The sequence below is a fragment of the Notothenia coriiceps genome, unplaced genomic scaffold, assembly GCF_000735185.1.
Source record: "Notothenia coriiceps isolate Sejong01 unplaced genomic scaffold, NC01 NC01_scaffold00011012, whole genome shotgun sequence".
Lineage (NCBI taxonomy): Eukaryota > Metazoa > Chordata > Actinopteri > Perciformes > Nototheniidae > Notothenia > Notothenia coriiceps.
This window is the reverse complement of record NW_011343713.1, coordinates 96,446-112,492: the sequence shown is the minus strand read 5'-3', so window position 1 is coordinate 112,492 and position 16,047 is coordinate 96,446. Positions and strand designations below refer to the sequence as shown.

At 37.7% G+C, this 16,047-nt stretch overlaps 2 protein-coding genes across 2 annotated transcripts in view; both read left to right on the top strand.

The window, feature by feature from the left end:
• mfsd11 (major facilitator superfamily domain containing 11) overlaps positions 1–6,229 on the top strand; it is an 18,277-nt gene extending 12,048 nt beyond the window's left edge. The window contains exons 11-14 of the mRNA XM_010772261.1: positions 247–372; positions 1,153–1,327; positions 1,672–1,807; positions 2,403–6,229. Coding sequence (XP_010770563.1) covers positions 247–372; positions 1,153–1,327; positions 1,672–1,807; positions 2,403–2,567 — 602 coding nt within the window. The 3' untranslated portion in view covers positions 2,568–6,229. The remainder of the gene's footprint in view (positions 1–246; positions 373–1,152; positions 1,328–1,671; positions 1,808–2,402) is intronic.
• Positions 6,230–9,130: 2,901 nt separating this feature from the next.
• LOC104946427 (uncharacterized) overlaps positions 9,131–16,047 on the top strand; it is a 36,133-nt gene continuing 29,216 nt past the window's right edge. The window contains exons 1-2 of the mRNA XM_010772268.1: positions 9,131–9,776; positions 14,413–14,490. Coding sequence (XP_010770570.1) covers positions 9,369–9,776; positions 14,413–14,490 — 486 coding nt within the window. The 5' untranslated portion in view covers positions 9,131–9,368. The remainder of the gene's footprint in view (positions 9,777–14,412; positions 14,491–16,047) is intronic.

Genomic DNA, 16,047 nt, shown 5'->3' with positions numbered 1-16,047 from the left:
AAGAGAGAGACAGAGAGATAGCGAGAGAGAGAAAGAGAGAGACAGAGAGAAAAGAGAGAGACAGAGAGAGAGAGACAGAGAGAAAAGAGAGAGACAGAGAAAGAGAGACAGAGGCAGAGACAGAGAGAGACAGAGAGATAGCGAGAGAGAGAGAGAGAGAGAGGGATGGATGGATGGATGGATGGATGGATGGATGGCTGGATGTCTGGGACAATGAGTCTGGATTGCTGCTTTCTTCTTTGTCAGGCCTGGAGCTCACTTTCTACAGCGGGGTTTACGGGACGTGTATCGGAGCCATGACAAGCTTCGGCCACGATGCGAAGAGTTTGATCGGCATCTCTGGGATCTGCATCGGAGTCGGAGAGATTCTGGGTGAGTCCTAAGTATTCTTTCTACACCCAGTGACAGTAGTGGAAGACATATTCAGACCCTTTACTGCAGGGAAAGCACTTATACCACACTTTGAACATACTTCACTACAAGAGAGAGTCCTTTATTCTGATCCTCAATGAAGGGAAAATATTGATAGTGCTGAAAACTTTCCCTCTCAGTCCCGTCCGGTATACTATTGAACAGTTTTATCTGCAACAATGCATCTTAGCCCTTTATCTTTCAATTTAAAGGGACCGGTAAACTCACAAACATGCATTCATATACCAACACCATCTTTTTCACGCTTATTTTTCCACACATTTTATCAGCCTTTAACAAAAATAACTACATTATTAATAAAAGTAATAATAATAATGGTATTAAAATTAATCACGTTAAAAGTTATAAAATGTTTTTCCTATAACTTATTTTTTATCGTTAAAATGTAAATCCCGTTGCCGTATTTACCCTGTCCCACAACCCTGTGCAGCATACACTTGACTTCTGCTGGTGTGGACATTCTGAGCATATTTCCAGTTTAAAAAGTAAATAATGAATGATAACCAAACATCAAAATAACCTAATACATGGTTTTAACTGGACAGGGGGGGGGGTGAAACACTTTCATAAGTTCAATACTTTCATCTGAGATGTAGGCTACCTTGATTTGTGCTTAAGTACAGTACTTAATGCACTGTGATACAGTTTGTCACATGACCGCTCTGCAGAGAGGAATTTCTCCGATGATTTCACTTCCTCTTCCCTCTGTTCCTCGGGTAGGCGGCGGTGTGTTTGGAATGATGAACAAGTGCAGCCGCTTTGGGAGGAACCCTGTGGTGCTGCTGGGCCTCGTCACGCACTACATCGCCTTTTACCTGATTTTCCTGAACATCTCCAGCGACGCTCCGCTGGCCCCCGAGGAGGGGACCGACCTGCAGGCCTACATCACCCCCAGGTACAGATACCACAGCCAGGAGGGGGTATTACTGTACAGATGCTTTACTGCAGTACAATTACTAATGCTACGCTGTAACAATACTCTGGTACAAGCAGATGCCTTACATTGCAAATGGTATAACTGTTTTGATTGTGGTTTTTCTCCATGAATCATTTGTTTTTGAAAATGTCTTTAAGAATATATATTTCTTTGCTAATTTATTGAATGTGTGCTTGATGTAATTTCATTGTTTTAGGGCTTATTTAACTCCATTTAATCCATATTTTGGGACACAATACGCCCCTCTGATGCAAATGTTTTTATTGCATGCTGTGTACTTTAACATTCTGTGTGTGTGTCAGTGTTGGCGTGGCGTTGCTCTGCAGCTTCCTGCTGGGTTTGGGCGACAGCTGCTTCAACACGCAGCTCCTCAGCATCATCGGCTACACCTTCCGCGACAACAGCGCTCCCGCCTTCGCCGTCTTCAAGTTCATACAGGTGGGTTTCAGACGTTAAATAATTGATACTTAGAAAAAAGTTATAACAAATTCAGGATCCTGAATTAAAATATCCTAAAATGACCAAAACCTGTTTAAAACATGTCACAATGTTTCCGCCAATTTTGAGACTGATATTTCACTAACATAATGTAACAGGGTTATGTCTCTGGGAAAAGCATGCATAACTTTCAAAAAGTCATACATTTACAGGGGGAAAACATGGATATATGTTTTATAATTTTGAAGACTCACAAAGAAAAACTGACAAATAGACAAGAATAGACTCGTCTAGACTAATCCACCTGCTGTCACTTTTATTTAATTTTAACCTTTAAAGTTCTTCATAAACTGTCCTAGTTTCATCTGGTCTCTCGAACAGCAGCGTATCCCCTTTGAACCCTTTGATGTGTCATACATTTATTTTTGAACAGTTTTAAGCCACGTTTTACCATACACTTTTTCGATCTTGGTGTCAGAAAAGGAGCGATTGTGACCGATTTAAAATCATGTAAAGATGTATCATCCTTCAGCTACAGAGCACCACAGGGTAATGTATACATGTGCTGTAACATATTGTGGTCTCCCCCCTGCAGTCCATCATGGCCGCCCTGGCCTTCTTCTACAGTAACTACCTGCTGCTGCACTGGCAGCTGCTCATCCTGGTGGTGTTCGGCTTCCTGGGCACCATCACCTTCTTCCTGGCCGAGTGGAGGGCCGAGTCTCGCCGGAGAGAAACTGACTATGACAGCATCGGATGAGGAAGAGGAGGATGATGATGAACGTAAACCAGCCTCAACAAACTGACTCTGGGGAATGTTTGTTTTTCACACCCAGCAGCGGCTGCAGGAACCAAATCTAGACATGTATCTGTAAGTAAAAGACAAATCTTAAAGAGGAACTTAGTGCACACAAAGCATACCTCATTTCTGATATTTTCATAGTTTGTGCACACACATTTAAAAAGAATCCATCTAATTCTAAAAACGTCCCCAACTAAATGATCATGATTACATCAGTAACTCGCCTCGTGTAGCCTGGAATTCTTCAAGATGACATTATTTTCACTATTGATTAATGGCTGGTTTGTAAGATGACAGAACATGAAAAGATTTCCATCCAAGGTGATGTCTTTAAATGCCTTGTTTTGCCAAAGTGATTTACTTTAATATCATCTAAAACAGAGAAAAGCAGCATACCTCGTTATTTGAGGTTGAAAAATGCATTTTGTTGGATTTTAAAGGAAAAACGTACCCACAAAATGTCGACTTGTATAGTAATTATTCCCCTTGTTTTTATTTTTTCACTCATGTCTTTATGGTAATCAAAGATTCTAAATATCTTGATGAATTTAAGTAAATGTTTGTATACTTTATCATAACCTCCCTTAACAAATTCTCGCACAACCTTTGTATTATACGTCCCACTTATCCTGTTCGATTCTCACTACTTCACAAACACAAGACTTTGAACTAAAACTGCACTATTTAAAACACTCTGTATTATACTGCATATGTTGTGCGAGGGTCGGATGTTTTGATATAGTTCTGTTTAAACTTGATCAAAACATTAAACAACTGCTGGTAAATGCAGCCACCACTCATTGGAGAAAAACACATTTTGCGTCAATAAGTTAGGTGACACGGGGGAAATAATAGATATACAAATGATCGATTATTTGGGTTAAATATTCCTTTTAACTGACTTTACTGAGGCATGATGAATAGAGATGTTTTAATGAAATAAAAAGCACTTTTGATTGGAGGGGCTGCCAACAATGATGTATCCCAATAGTGCCTGTGGGAAGACATGCTGAGGAATGAACACTGACCTTACTGTTTTAATTGGTTGTTTGTTGCTTCTTCAGCTGGTTTAATGGATAAGGTTGGAGATATTTTGTATTTTTTTTATTGTTAGCAAATCCCATGAAAAGACCAAAACCAAATATGATTGCATCCTCTTACTAGTATTTGTATTTTGCTCAATTTTTGTTTATAACTATTTAAAAACACATCAATGAGCCACATTGACATGTTCCTTCTTCACCATGACCTTGATTTCAGATACACCACACGGCTACCACAAATACTCATGAGAGCCCTAAATGTTGATTAATCCGCCATTAAAAATAGTCCTTTTGATTTTGTTTGATACCAAACGTAGGCTGCATTTTATGACTATTTTCATTATCGATAAATCTGCCGAGTAATTTCTCCATAATTTGGTTGAGAAAATGTCAAAAAAAATTGTGGAAAATATCTTTTCAATTTTCTCAAATTTAAGTTTGTCTTTAAATATTTTTTTTGTCAAAGAAATTAACTTTAACATGATATAAAAAAACTGACAAAAGCAGCAAATCTCAAATTCAGTGAGTTTTTTTAATGAAATCATACCTTTTTTTTTTTACGGTTGACCAAATGATTGCACTTCTAATAAAGCAAACAGTGAAGGGATAAACACTTTTTTTTTGTTTTTAAAATGTAAGTCTTCAGTGGGAACCAATGAGCTTTGAGCTGAAATCCACAGACAGGAAGTGAAATACAATTGTTTTGAATTTGGTCTTTTCATGGGATTTATTGACAATATAAGAAATACATTAATGCCACTTTAGCCTTTAGAAGTCTTTCCTCTCTCTTGCACATCAAGTGCACAATCCCAACCTTGATCCCAGAAAATACTGACAGCTCCTGGGCTCCATACGTCTGTTATGATGTTCTCCTCTCCTTGTGTGTAAGGGACTCTGTCAAAGACAGTGAACATGAAGCTTTGTGTTGTGAACTCTGCTGAACTCCCAGTGTGTCCTACATGCTCAGCTGCAGTCACAAGGTTATCACAAACTTACAATGAGCTTTTTACGATCCGCGGTCATCTGACGTTACTGACGGCTAAATGGGAGCTAAGCAGGTAAAAGGGAAATATTATCAAGAAACTGAACTTATCATTTTTTATATTTGTATGTGGGACACTTTCCGCCTTGCCAGCAACAGCGTATTGAGCCATTGTAGCTACAAATAAAATACAAAGTAATTATGAAGCCTGGGGAGGGGGTAATGGTTAGAGAAATAAAAAAGATTCAATTTGAAAATAATAATGAAAAAAATAATAATTACAGAAAATAATTTGATATCATAGTGTTTTATTCAAAAGAATTTTTTTTTGATATTCTCTGAGATTAAAGTCGTGAATTTACCAAAAATGATATAATCAGATTTTATTTTTCTTGCTAATGTACAATTGTATTCTTTAAAATTCTGAATATTTTCAGATTATGACCACCCACCCTGGCTTTTTTTGTATTTACTTTGATTTACAATGAAACAATATGCCGTTGTTAATTATTCTGTGATGCTGTCTTTTCTTTTTGCCTTGTTCCTTCATGACTCTGCAGTCCGGGACCCTTTTATCATATGAATGAGTGACTGTATTTAGTTCAAATGAAGTGAACAGTGGCTGTTTGTTTTGTGTCTCCTAATATGGAGAATGTTAAAGGGGAAAAAGAGACAACAAGATGGTAAAACCAGCAGCTCAGTTTTGGGTATTATACTATAGTATTGTAGGTAAAGAAAAATGAATTACATATTAATATTCATAAAGAAAACTCAGAATGTATGAAATTAAAGTTGTATGTTTATTAGAAACATTCTTAGATATTCTCTGAGATTAAAGTGGGACATTTACAAAAAAAGTCATTGATTTTCAAGAAACTCATTTGAGATTAAAGTCTGAAATGTACAGTAATTTGTGACTTTCCCCTCAGAAAGTTCTAAAAATTTGATTTTGTTCCCCAGAATATTGCCCTCTTCCCAGCTGCTATTTTCTTTTATTACTTTTACCAAACATTTAGTGTAAAAGCTGTCAAAGACAATTAGCATGAGTAACCACCAACCACTACATCTTGATTTGTAAGATCAGTTAATATTCTGACCTCAAAGCCACTAAACTGTTGATCTTAACTTTAATCTGATTTCTTTACGATGGCCTTTAATGCCTCATATAGCGGCTGGCGTGGCTGCAGATTCTGTGTTGTTTATTATTATTTTTTAATCACAGCTGTTGTAAACTGATCTGATGCCAAAACGGCACAGTGCTAAATAAATGTGGCGGGCCTCAAGACATTCTTGTCTTTTCCAGACAGCTTTATGTAATGTTGAAATGGGAAAGGGCAACAAGGAACTCTTAGATGCTGTATGTTATTTTTCTTTTGTTTAAAGTGTCAAAGTATGAAATACAGCACATTTATCCAGTTCATTTATTGCCAAATGAAACACATTCAGTTAAGTTTCATGTTGCAAATGCAATCAATCTCAATGAGGTCAAGGGAAATGCATGTGTACTATGATGGTGATTTTATACTTGAATGTAGTAATTAAGAACTTTCGCTTGCTTGTTTTTATTATCAATAAAATATTATTTTGAAATTTAATTGGATTGCATCATTTATATTTGGATTACACATCTTTTTTGCTGATAATCACCCTGACAAATGATTAAGATTTATAATAATACATTTTCAAGATATTACATGAAATGGTGCGGAAGTAAAAGAAAAAGGAAAACATTAACATGCATCTTAAAGGGGACCTATCATGCAAAATGCACTTTTTGATGTCTTTTATACATAAATATGTGTCCCCGGCGTGTCAGGGAACTCACTCAGCATCAGAAAATAAAACCCTCTCTCTTTTCCTCCATACCCAAATCTCTAAAAACGGGGCTACAACGGAGCTGATCCATATTTGCGGCGATTTGACGTCATATCGGCGGCGAACCCACAGCACTATCAGAAACGTTGCTATCAGAAACAATGCCCCACTGTTTTGGACGTAATATGGTCGGTGTTTACATTAGCATCGTTAACACTCAGAGCTAACCTGTACTGGAGAGAGCATGGCCCTTTCTCATTTCACACACACAGGTTCTTCTGCTCTGACAGCAAGGCATGACTGGTAATCTGTGATGTTTCGCTCTCTCAAAAGTTGGGCCATTTTGCCTTCATGCGCCAATTGAGCAGCTCTCATAGGAAAGAACGAGACCCCGCCTCCCGCGCTGTATCCAGTGGTTATTATTAGGGCCGGGACTTTAACGCGTTAATTAAGATTAATTAATTACACAAAAATAAAAGCATTTTAATCGCACTTATTTTTGCACCGCGGAACGTTTCTCACTGGATGAGTTTCAGGGGTACCGATTATACTGGAGCACCAACTAACGTTCATGACTTCAGACAACAACAAACCACAGTGAACAATAGTCAAACATGAACGAAGAAGCTGATGAGACCGCTTTGGTTGGCCCCGTGGATGGGCCATTTTGTTTTAAAAAACGGACGGATGGAAGCGTCAATAAGAGCACGGTTGTTTGCAAATTATGCAAAAAGGAATTCGCATATCACCGCAGCACATCAAGCCTCAAGTGTCACCTCAATGCAAAACATATAGCAGCTAGCGTGGAAGCTAGCGTGGACGTTAGCCCGACTCGGAATACAAGGACCAACACCCAATTCGCGTTGATCAAACAGTGGCCTATGCAACAGAGAGATTTTATTTTTCATCAGGATATTGGAAGAATAGGAGGGATTGAGGTCAATCACTGGCACTTTTTTATTTTATTTTAAATGGTACACTTTATGTTGAACTATTTATTATGTTGTTGGTGCAACTGGCACTTTATGTTGAACTGTTTATTGTTTTGGCCAAGGTCATTGAGAGAGTTGGACTGAAATGTATTAGATTTTTTAAATCGACTGTTGGTAAATCAACAAAGTCTGTTATGGTCTCTGAAGCAACAGAGAGATGTTTTCTAATAGTCAGGGTTTCCAATGTTCTGAATGTACTTGAAAGTATTGTGTTTTACTTAAAAAACAAAGTGTTGTAGTTTACAGAAGGTCAACCTACCTATAGGCTACCTGAATCTCTGAAATGTACTATATTCCTAAATATGCTATTGCTACATTTTATGGCAAAAATTGCACTTTTCTGTTGGTCTTGGTTAATTACCACCTTGAAAAAAATAAACAATGTTTTGTTGCTTAAGCTTATGTATTCAGTCATAATTCAATGGTAAACTAAAATCCATGTGAAAAAAATTGCTTCTCACTGTTCTCAGGTCAAATATTTATATGTGATTAAAAATGCGATTAATTTCGATTAATTAATTACAAAGCCTCTAATTAATTAGATTAATTTTTTTAATCGAGTCCCGGCCCTAGTTATTATACATCCATGGCTAGAATGGGCGATCTGTTTGGTATTTTTAGCAAAACACTTCATAGACATGTTTTTTATATTTTTTTATATATCTGAGACCTATGCTATTGCCTAAAAATAGCATGATAGGTGATCTTTAACATACTAAATATTGTTGGTATACAGGTGTAAACTAATTGCAAAACGAATAAACTTCCTGACCTGTCTTAACAGTGCATGCATTTTCTGCAATAATTCAATATATGCAATACTTTGGCATTGTTAAAGCAATTTATTTTATTTAATATATGTGAACTGTAAGATAAGCAAAAGTTACAGTACTGTTTTTGCTTTATTATGTAAAAAATATAAAGACAGTGTTTTTTTTTCTTGGAAAAGACTACATTCTACCCTTCCTTGAACACTGCATGATTGCAGCTTGTTGCATAGCAACCTGTAAAGCTGTGAGGATAACCCAACGTGGGAATCTGTCAACAGTGCCGGTGTCGTCAAGCTAGAATGGATGCTAAATACAGTATCTGGTCACAACTTAAAAATAAAAGCCTTCCTATTTAGAGAAGTTGACGACAGGTGATACATTTATGTTGATCCTTCAGTACAAGTATAAAATACACAAGATCTACTAAAAGTATTAGAATTAGACAATTGGCAAAATGTGTTTTAAGATCTAAATGAAAATCAAACCAAAACACTGGCAAAGGTTCAAATGCATTCACCTTATAATTGCAGGAAGTACATTGGAAATACATTTAATAATAATAATTAATTGCATTTATTTTAGTGCTTTTACAAGTATTCAAAGTGCTTTACATTACATATTACATATATAAGACATGTAATACATGTACACAAATAATATAATTCTACTGGTACCAAAATACAATTTTATATTATCCAAACTATCTTAAATGACCAGGTATTGAGTAATAGGTGTAATTATTATGTGGAAAAACTGTGTTTACGATTAATTATAAAGGTGCATATATCTCATATTCTCTTTGTTTTATTTTGAAGGGCTATTTCCTGTATTTCCGGTAAACGCGTCCTTTTTGACGTAGCCGGGTTGCTGTTTTCTCTTGAACTTTATCACACTCTGACTCTACTAACGGACACCGAGATTACCGCCGCCGGGGGGATGCCGTACACGGTTATTAACATTATAGAAAGAACATTTAAGAAGCATTTAAATTATATATATATTTTATACTTTATCCAATTTATGTTCGCCTTAAATCCACACAGGGGGCGTCACAAACGAAATTAACGGTTGTTTGTCGAAGTTGTACGTTTTTTTAAAAGCTAGCTAACGTTAGCTGAACTTTAATTAACGGTTTGTTTCCTCGCACACAAACAAAGATGGAGAACATCAGCCTTGTTGACTTGTTGAATTTAGCTATTGGGACACCTTCCAAGGGAGCTGTCAACTTTAGCGCCCTGTACGCCCTGCTCAATGCCATCCTCCGGCAGCTGAATATCCGGGAGTTGAAGACCGGGTGGACGGATACTTCTCCCAGGGACGGGACACCTGAGTCTCTGGTGGCTGTCCCCTCTCTACAGCAGGTGGACAAGCACACGGAGGAGGGGGAGAAGCAGCAGGTTCAGAGTGACATCTCCACGGGGCTGGAGCTGGAGGTTCAGCCCGGCACCGAGCTGCAGCAGCGGGTAGACTCCTCCATGTCTCTGGTCCTCTCCTCCCGTCCTGCTGCGGACGGTCAGGGGAGACTCCTGTGCCGCATCCAGACCTGCGAGGACGGCCTGTCCGAGGTGAGAGAAAGTTTGTCTTATTATTTTTAAAAACAACAAAATGCAGTTATATTCCATTTATTTAACCAGCTTAGAATGTGTACCAAAACAATTTTTTATCTATATTTTATATATTGTCCAAAATTAAAAACAAGGTTTTTTCAACCTTACATATGAAAATTAAGAAAACTATCCATAATACAACAATAGTAGTAATAATATCAATAATAATAATATTAAGTGTTATTGACATACTTTACACAAAAATAAGTGTATGTACAATACCAAAATACATGGTCAGTAATAAAGAAAATATAACTTATACCCGGTAAAGTTCGAGTTTGCAGAAAAGTCCCTTTTCGGATAAAATAATTAGATTATTATTGTTTGTTAATGCATTAATGTTTTCATCACTTCATGTTGCAACTGGTAAATGACCTAAATAATACAAAAATACATTTGTATAGCTTATTTCACACAACACATGCAGCACAAAGGGCTTTAAAATAAGGGGACCTTTTCAAAGAATGAACATAATAACGTTATTGATAATAAAAACAAGAATAAATTAAGGGTCAAATAAAGTACAAATAATAATGATAAAATCAGTATATTTCCAGTATCTTAAAATTGCGGTAGCACAAAGAGGTCTCCTTTCTTTTTCTTTAAAAAAAAAATCTATTTATTGTGCTATTACATAACGGGGATTTTAATTTCAAAGAAACTCAAGGTATTTCACCTGGAATTCCCTCTCTACTCTGAGACCTTTGAGCAAGCAGGTCTCTCTTCTGTATCTGGCGAGTTGCAGTGAACATTTCAGCGCTGTAATAACCCCCTAATGACAGAGAGGACAATGGGAGATGGGCGCCACCCTGACATCTCAAATGACCTCTGCGTGTCTCTGTTCAGGTTTCTCTCACGCCACTTTTAAACCACGGTTAGATACAGGCGAGGACCTTCAGTAAAGTACAGAAACTGACGACTTTGATCTCAGAGAAACAACACATTTTGACTACAGGTGTAGGTATCTTTTGTGCCTGAGTACATTTGCAAAATGTCTAATGCAATAACTTAAACAGGTAACAAATCATATAGAATGCAGAAAGAGGCAAACAACTCAGTCGGCTTTTTTGAAGTCTCCACCTAAGTAAAAATTCAAATTCCCCAATGTAATAGAGAACAAAGAGTAATATACAAAACATTTATATGACCTCATATTTATGATGATATAATAATTAATATAACCCCCCAAAAAAGAGATTGTGTGATGCTTATGAGCATGTGTGTTTGGGGGATTTTGGTTATACACCTGCATTCATTCCCATTGATCTTATTGTGATTATTTTGACTGACGGTCCAATCATCATATCATTTGCGATATCTGGAAAAAATGATGTTTTACAGATTGTTCCAAGGCTTTTATTGAAAAACATATTCAATTTATTATGCTGCAACCTTGCAGGGATTTCTTTCAGGGAGGTTTTTTCTAAGTTCTGCAGAATGTGAAATGTATGTCAGGACATTTCTTAAGCACCACCATTTTTCATTTAAAATGTTAATTATGCAATAAAAATGTTCCACCTTCTGCAGTTAGAAAATTGGAGGACATACTCATGCAATAATGAGAAAACGTTGATTAATAGTTCAGCCCTAAATACAAAAAAATATTGATACACTAGAACATAGGGGAACAAAACATATAAAACAGCAGATTGATAATCTTTTAAGCATCTTTCCTAACATTTTATAGACTTTCCACCCTTGCTCCTGATCTCTCCATCGCTCCTCCCCCCTCCCTCTTGGTGATGGGGGGGTAATTAGTCCCCCACAGAGATGCCTCTGGTTGTCAGGGGATGAAAAGCAGGACATGGGGCAGGTGCAGGTGATGCTGCTTCTTTTAGAAGCCCGTCTGAATCATTCATGTCCTCTGAGCATGGTCGGGGTCAGCTGCAGTATCCGCTGACGGCGCTTTGAAGAGCTGACCCGGCGTGCTCTCAGACAACACTCACAACAGCATCATAATAATACACGCCATGTCAAGGTTCCCCCATTAACCTGTCAGAGGGAGGATTTCAGAATAGTCTGTTTGGCTGTGGGCCCCCCATGGTGCATAATGGGATTCTACCTTTTCCAACCAAACCGGTTCCAGGACCAGTTCGGAGCTAGTGCCCGGTTGTGAACCAGTTCGTGTTTTGAAGCAAAAAACTGCTTTTCAAGAAACAAGAAAAATATGTCAGGTTTACATCGGAGGCGGGGGGGCGAGATTAACGTGAGCAGTAACAATTCCTGGGGAGTACAGCGAGAGAATCAAATGATTCACTAGAAAGCGAGTAAGCGACCACACTTATAAAAAACACAAATATGTAAAGTCAGGCAACACTAACCAGTCAGGATAGTCAAATTAACTTTGGTTTCTATGCTAACATCACCAATCTAACACAAGATAACGGTGTTATGATTCCAGTGTCAAATCAAACTGAACAAACATTGTTGTTGTTGTTGTTAGTGGCGTTGCTATGATGAAAATGTGCGACCCAAACGGTTATGTCATGACATGGCACCACTGGGTAACTGGGCGGTCGAAAAATAACTGGTTCCCAGCTGCGAATTAGCTCCCAACCAAAAAAGCACTAGCACGGAGCTAGAACCGAACTGATTTTCAGTGGAAAAAGGATATGTGAGAACAGCTGAGTGACGTTTGCTGGTCAAAGTTCAAAAACAGTCAGTTAATGGTTGATTACTGAAAATGAGGCAGCAGGTTACAGAGTAACTTCTCTGAGTTATGATTGCTGCCCGGGAGGTCTTTTTTCTGGCCTTGTCTTTTAATTATTAAGCTAATTATCTTAAAATCTTGTCAATGGGATTTGCATAATAATTGGCAGATTTATCAATAGCAAAGATAATTATTGGCTGCAGCCCAGACTTTTAAACAAACAGTTATTAGTGCATTTTTAAAAACAATCTATAAAGTGACACTTTGGGAGAAGAGTAATCCTTATCTTTTACTGAAGAAAAGCTCAGCAGAGCTACATTTTATACAACTAATCATTGCAATTCTTCCTTTACATAGATTTATACATTTTTTGTCTTTGACCTTGTTTGAATTCTATAGTTTTTTGCTCTTAATTGAAATTGTATTCGGTGTTGCATACTAACCCTTAAGATATGCAGCAAGAATTAGAGGTTTTCAGGTAAAAAATAAAACTTTGAATTTTTTTTAAACAATGGCCAGTACTTACTGTTGTAGCGTCTAAAATGATTGTTTGGATTTTGATTTTACTTACAAAAGCTCAGAAAACTGTATTCTGAGTTTCTCGCATATATACATACATTTTATATTTTGTGTAAGTATTGTCTTTATTTTGAATGTGTTACAATAGTCTTAAAATATTTGTTCTAATTGCTTTTATAATAGGAAAATGTTTTGCTATGTACTCTTCTTTCTGTGTCTTTGTAAGCAACATTTATACCAAAGCAAATTCCTCGTATGTGTAACCCTACTTGAAAACTGATAAAACTGATTCTGATGGGTACGTTTTCAAATAAAAAATAATAATTATCGCTCCGGTGATGCTATTCCTCCTTCCAAAGCTGAAACATAGTCCAACTATTTTTAGAGAAATCTTTAAAATAATATGACCATGTGAGGGAAAAATATTGTTGATTTAATTATTATACATGACATAAAAGTATAATTTGTCCGAAGAAATTCTAAATAAAATAAAGCCCTAGTTCCGGTCAGGTAACAGGTCATATCTGAGTCATGTAGTGTGGCGGCACTTATTAACAAGCTGTTAGTCATTAGAGCTGCTGATGGAGGCTGAAGCTCTGTGGGGTCGCCATGCATCACTTCATGCCCGGCACGTTCAACACAAGTCAAACACACGGACTCACATGCAGCTCAGGAATGTCCTTTGTTCCAGTTCTCACATACGCAAACACGCACACACACAAACTTTTACCCTGCCAACAAACCTCGACAGCCTCACAGGAAATGAAAAAACGTATTCAAAGAAGGGATCATCATGTAACAGCTTGATTTGTCACATCCGGGTTGTGCTTCTTTGTCAGCTTTTGTTGAAGTCTTGTCTGTTTTCATTCGGTCTAAGGTCAGAGACATTTCTTTAGATGTTTGGGAATGTCAAAGTATCAAAGTAATTTGAGCCACATATTACCGTCAACTTACCATTACCCTAAAAAAAAGATTTAATCGTCAATCAAAATCCTCAATTTTAATAAATTATGTAATTGGTTACACTTAATCAATCTTTTTTTATTAAATCAACTTAATTCAACTTTATTTTTAGACTTTTAAACGCTCTGGAGTTATTGGAAAGTTTTGAATCACATGACTAATACACAATCCTACTACTGGTATTCAATTCTATAAATATTATACTAATTAATCATATTTATTGGCATCCGTACCCATCCATCCATATTCCAACTCCATAGACATGCATTAAAAAAATTAAGCTTCACAACATTTGTAAATATTGTTATTGTTAGTATAAGTGAAGCTATAGAATCTATCGAGAACAGTTTTTAACAAGTCTATTTAATTACACATATTTTGTATTTTAATGTTAAAGAAAATAAGTTATGAAACGTCCGGGCCAATGCTTGGTTTGTAAGTGTCTGTCTTTTATCATTTTAGGCCATGAAGCTTATCCAGGAGCTCAACAACCAAGGAAACAATCTGAAGGAAGAGAGGAAGGATCTCTGCCAGCAGCAGGTGAGGGTGTACAGTGCATCCGGAAAGTATTCATACCCCTTCACTTTTTACACATTTTTGTTATGTTACAGCCATATTTCAATTTGGATTAAATTCATTTGTTTTATCAACATTCTACACACAATACCCCATAATGACAAAGTGGAAACAGTTTTAATTGTTGCTAATGAATTAAATAAAACACTCAAATATGTGCATAAGTATTCACACCCTTTACTCAATACTTTGTTGAAGCACCTTTGGCAGCAATTACAGCCTCAAGTATTCTCGAGTATGATGCTTCAAGCTTGGCACACCTATCTTTGGGCAGTTTCTCCCATTATTTTTTGCAGATTGTTTCAAACTCCTTTGTTATCGTGGCTGTGTGCTTAGGGTCGTTGAAGGGGGAACCTTCGCCCCAGTCTGAGGTCCAGAGTGCTCTGGAGAAGGTTTTCATCAAGGATCTCCCTGTACAATGCTACATTCATCTTTCCCTTGATCCTGACTAGTCTCAAAGTTCCTGCTGCCGAAAAACATCCCCACAGCATAGAATAGAATTGGAGGGATGAAACCCTCTTCAATGATCACACATGCAGAGCACACAGCACACACAGTGACATTTGTTCTCTGCATTTAACCCATCCTAGTACCAGGAGTCTAGTACTAGGAGCATGATGCTGCCACCACCAAGCTTCACCGTAGGGATGGTGTTGGCCAGGCGATGAGCGGTGCCTGGGTTCCTCCAGACATGATGCTTGGCATTCAGGCCAAAGAGATCCATGTTGGTTTCATCAAACCAGACAATTTGGTTTCTCATGGTCTGAGAGTCCTGTACTCTAGGTGCTCCATGTGGACTTTCATGTGCCTTTGGCTTCCTTCTGGCCACTCTACCATAAAGGCCTGATTGGTGGAGTGCTGCACAGATGGTGGTCCTTCTAGAAGGTTCTCCCATCTCCACAGAGGAACACTGGAGCTCTGTCAGAGTGACCACCGGGTTCTTGGTCACCTCTCTGACCAAGGCCCTTCTCCCGATGCTCAGTTTGGTTTGGGCAGCAAGCTCTAGGAAAAGCCGTGGTGGTTCCAAACATCTTCCATTTGCAAATAATGGAGACTACTGTGCTGCAGACATTTTTCTGTACCCTTCCCCAGTTCTGTGCCTTGATACAATCCTGTCTCTGAGGTCTACAGTCAATTCCTTGGACCTCATGACTTGGTTTGTGCTCTGATATGCACTGTCAACGGTGGGACCTCATATAGACAGGTGTGTTCCTTTCCAAGTCATGTCCAATCAATTTTATTTACTACAGGTGGACTCCAGTCAAGTAATAGAAACATCCCAAGGATGATCAGTGGAAACGGGATGCACTTGAGCTCAATTTTCAGTGTCAAAGCAAAGGGTGTGAATACTTATGTACATGTGATATTTCGTTTAATTATTCAATTCTTCAAAAACGTTTTCGCTTTGTCATTATGGAGTATTGTGTGTGGGATATTGAGAACAAAAATGAATTGAATCCATTTAGAAATAGAGAGGCGAAGTCCCTACCCTTCCGGGAGCCTCCATGGGACCCCGGAAGT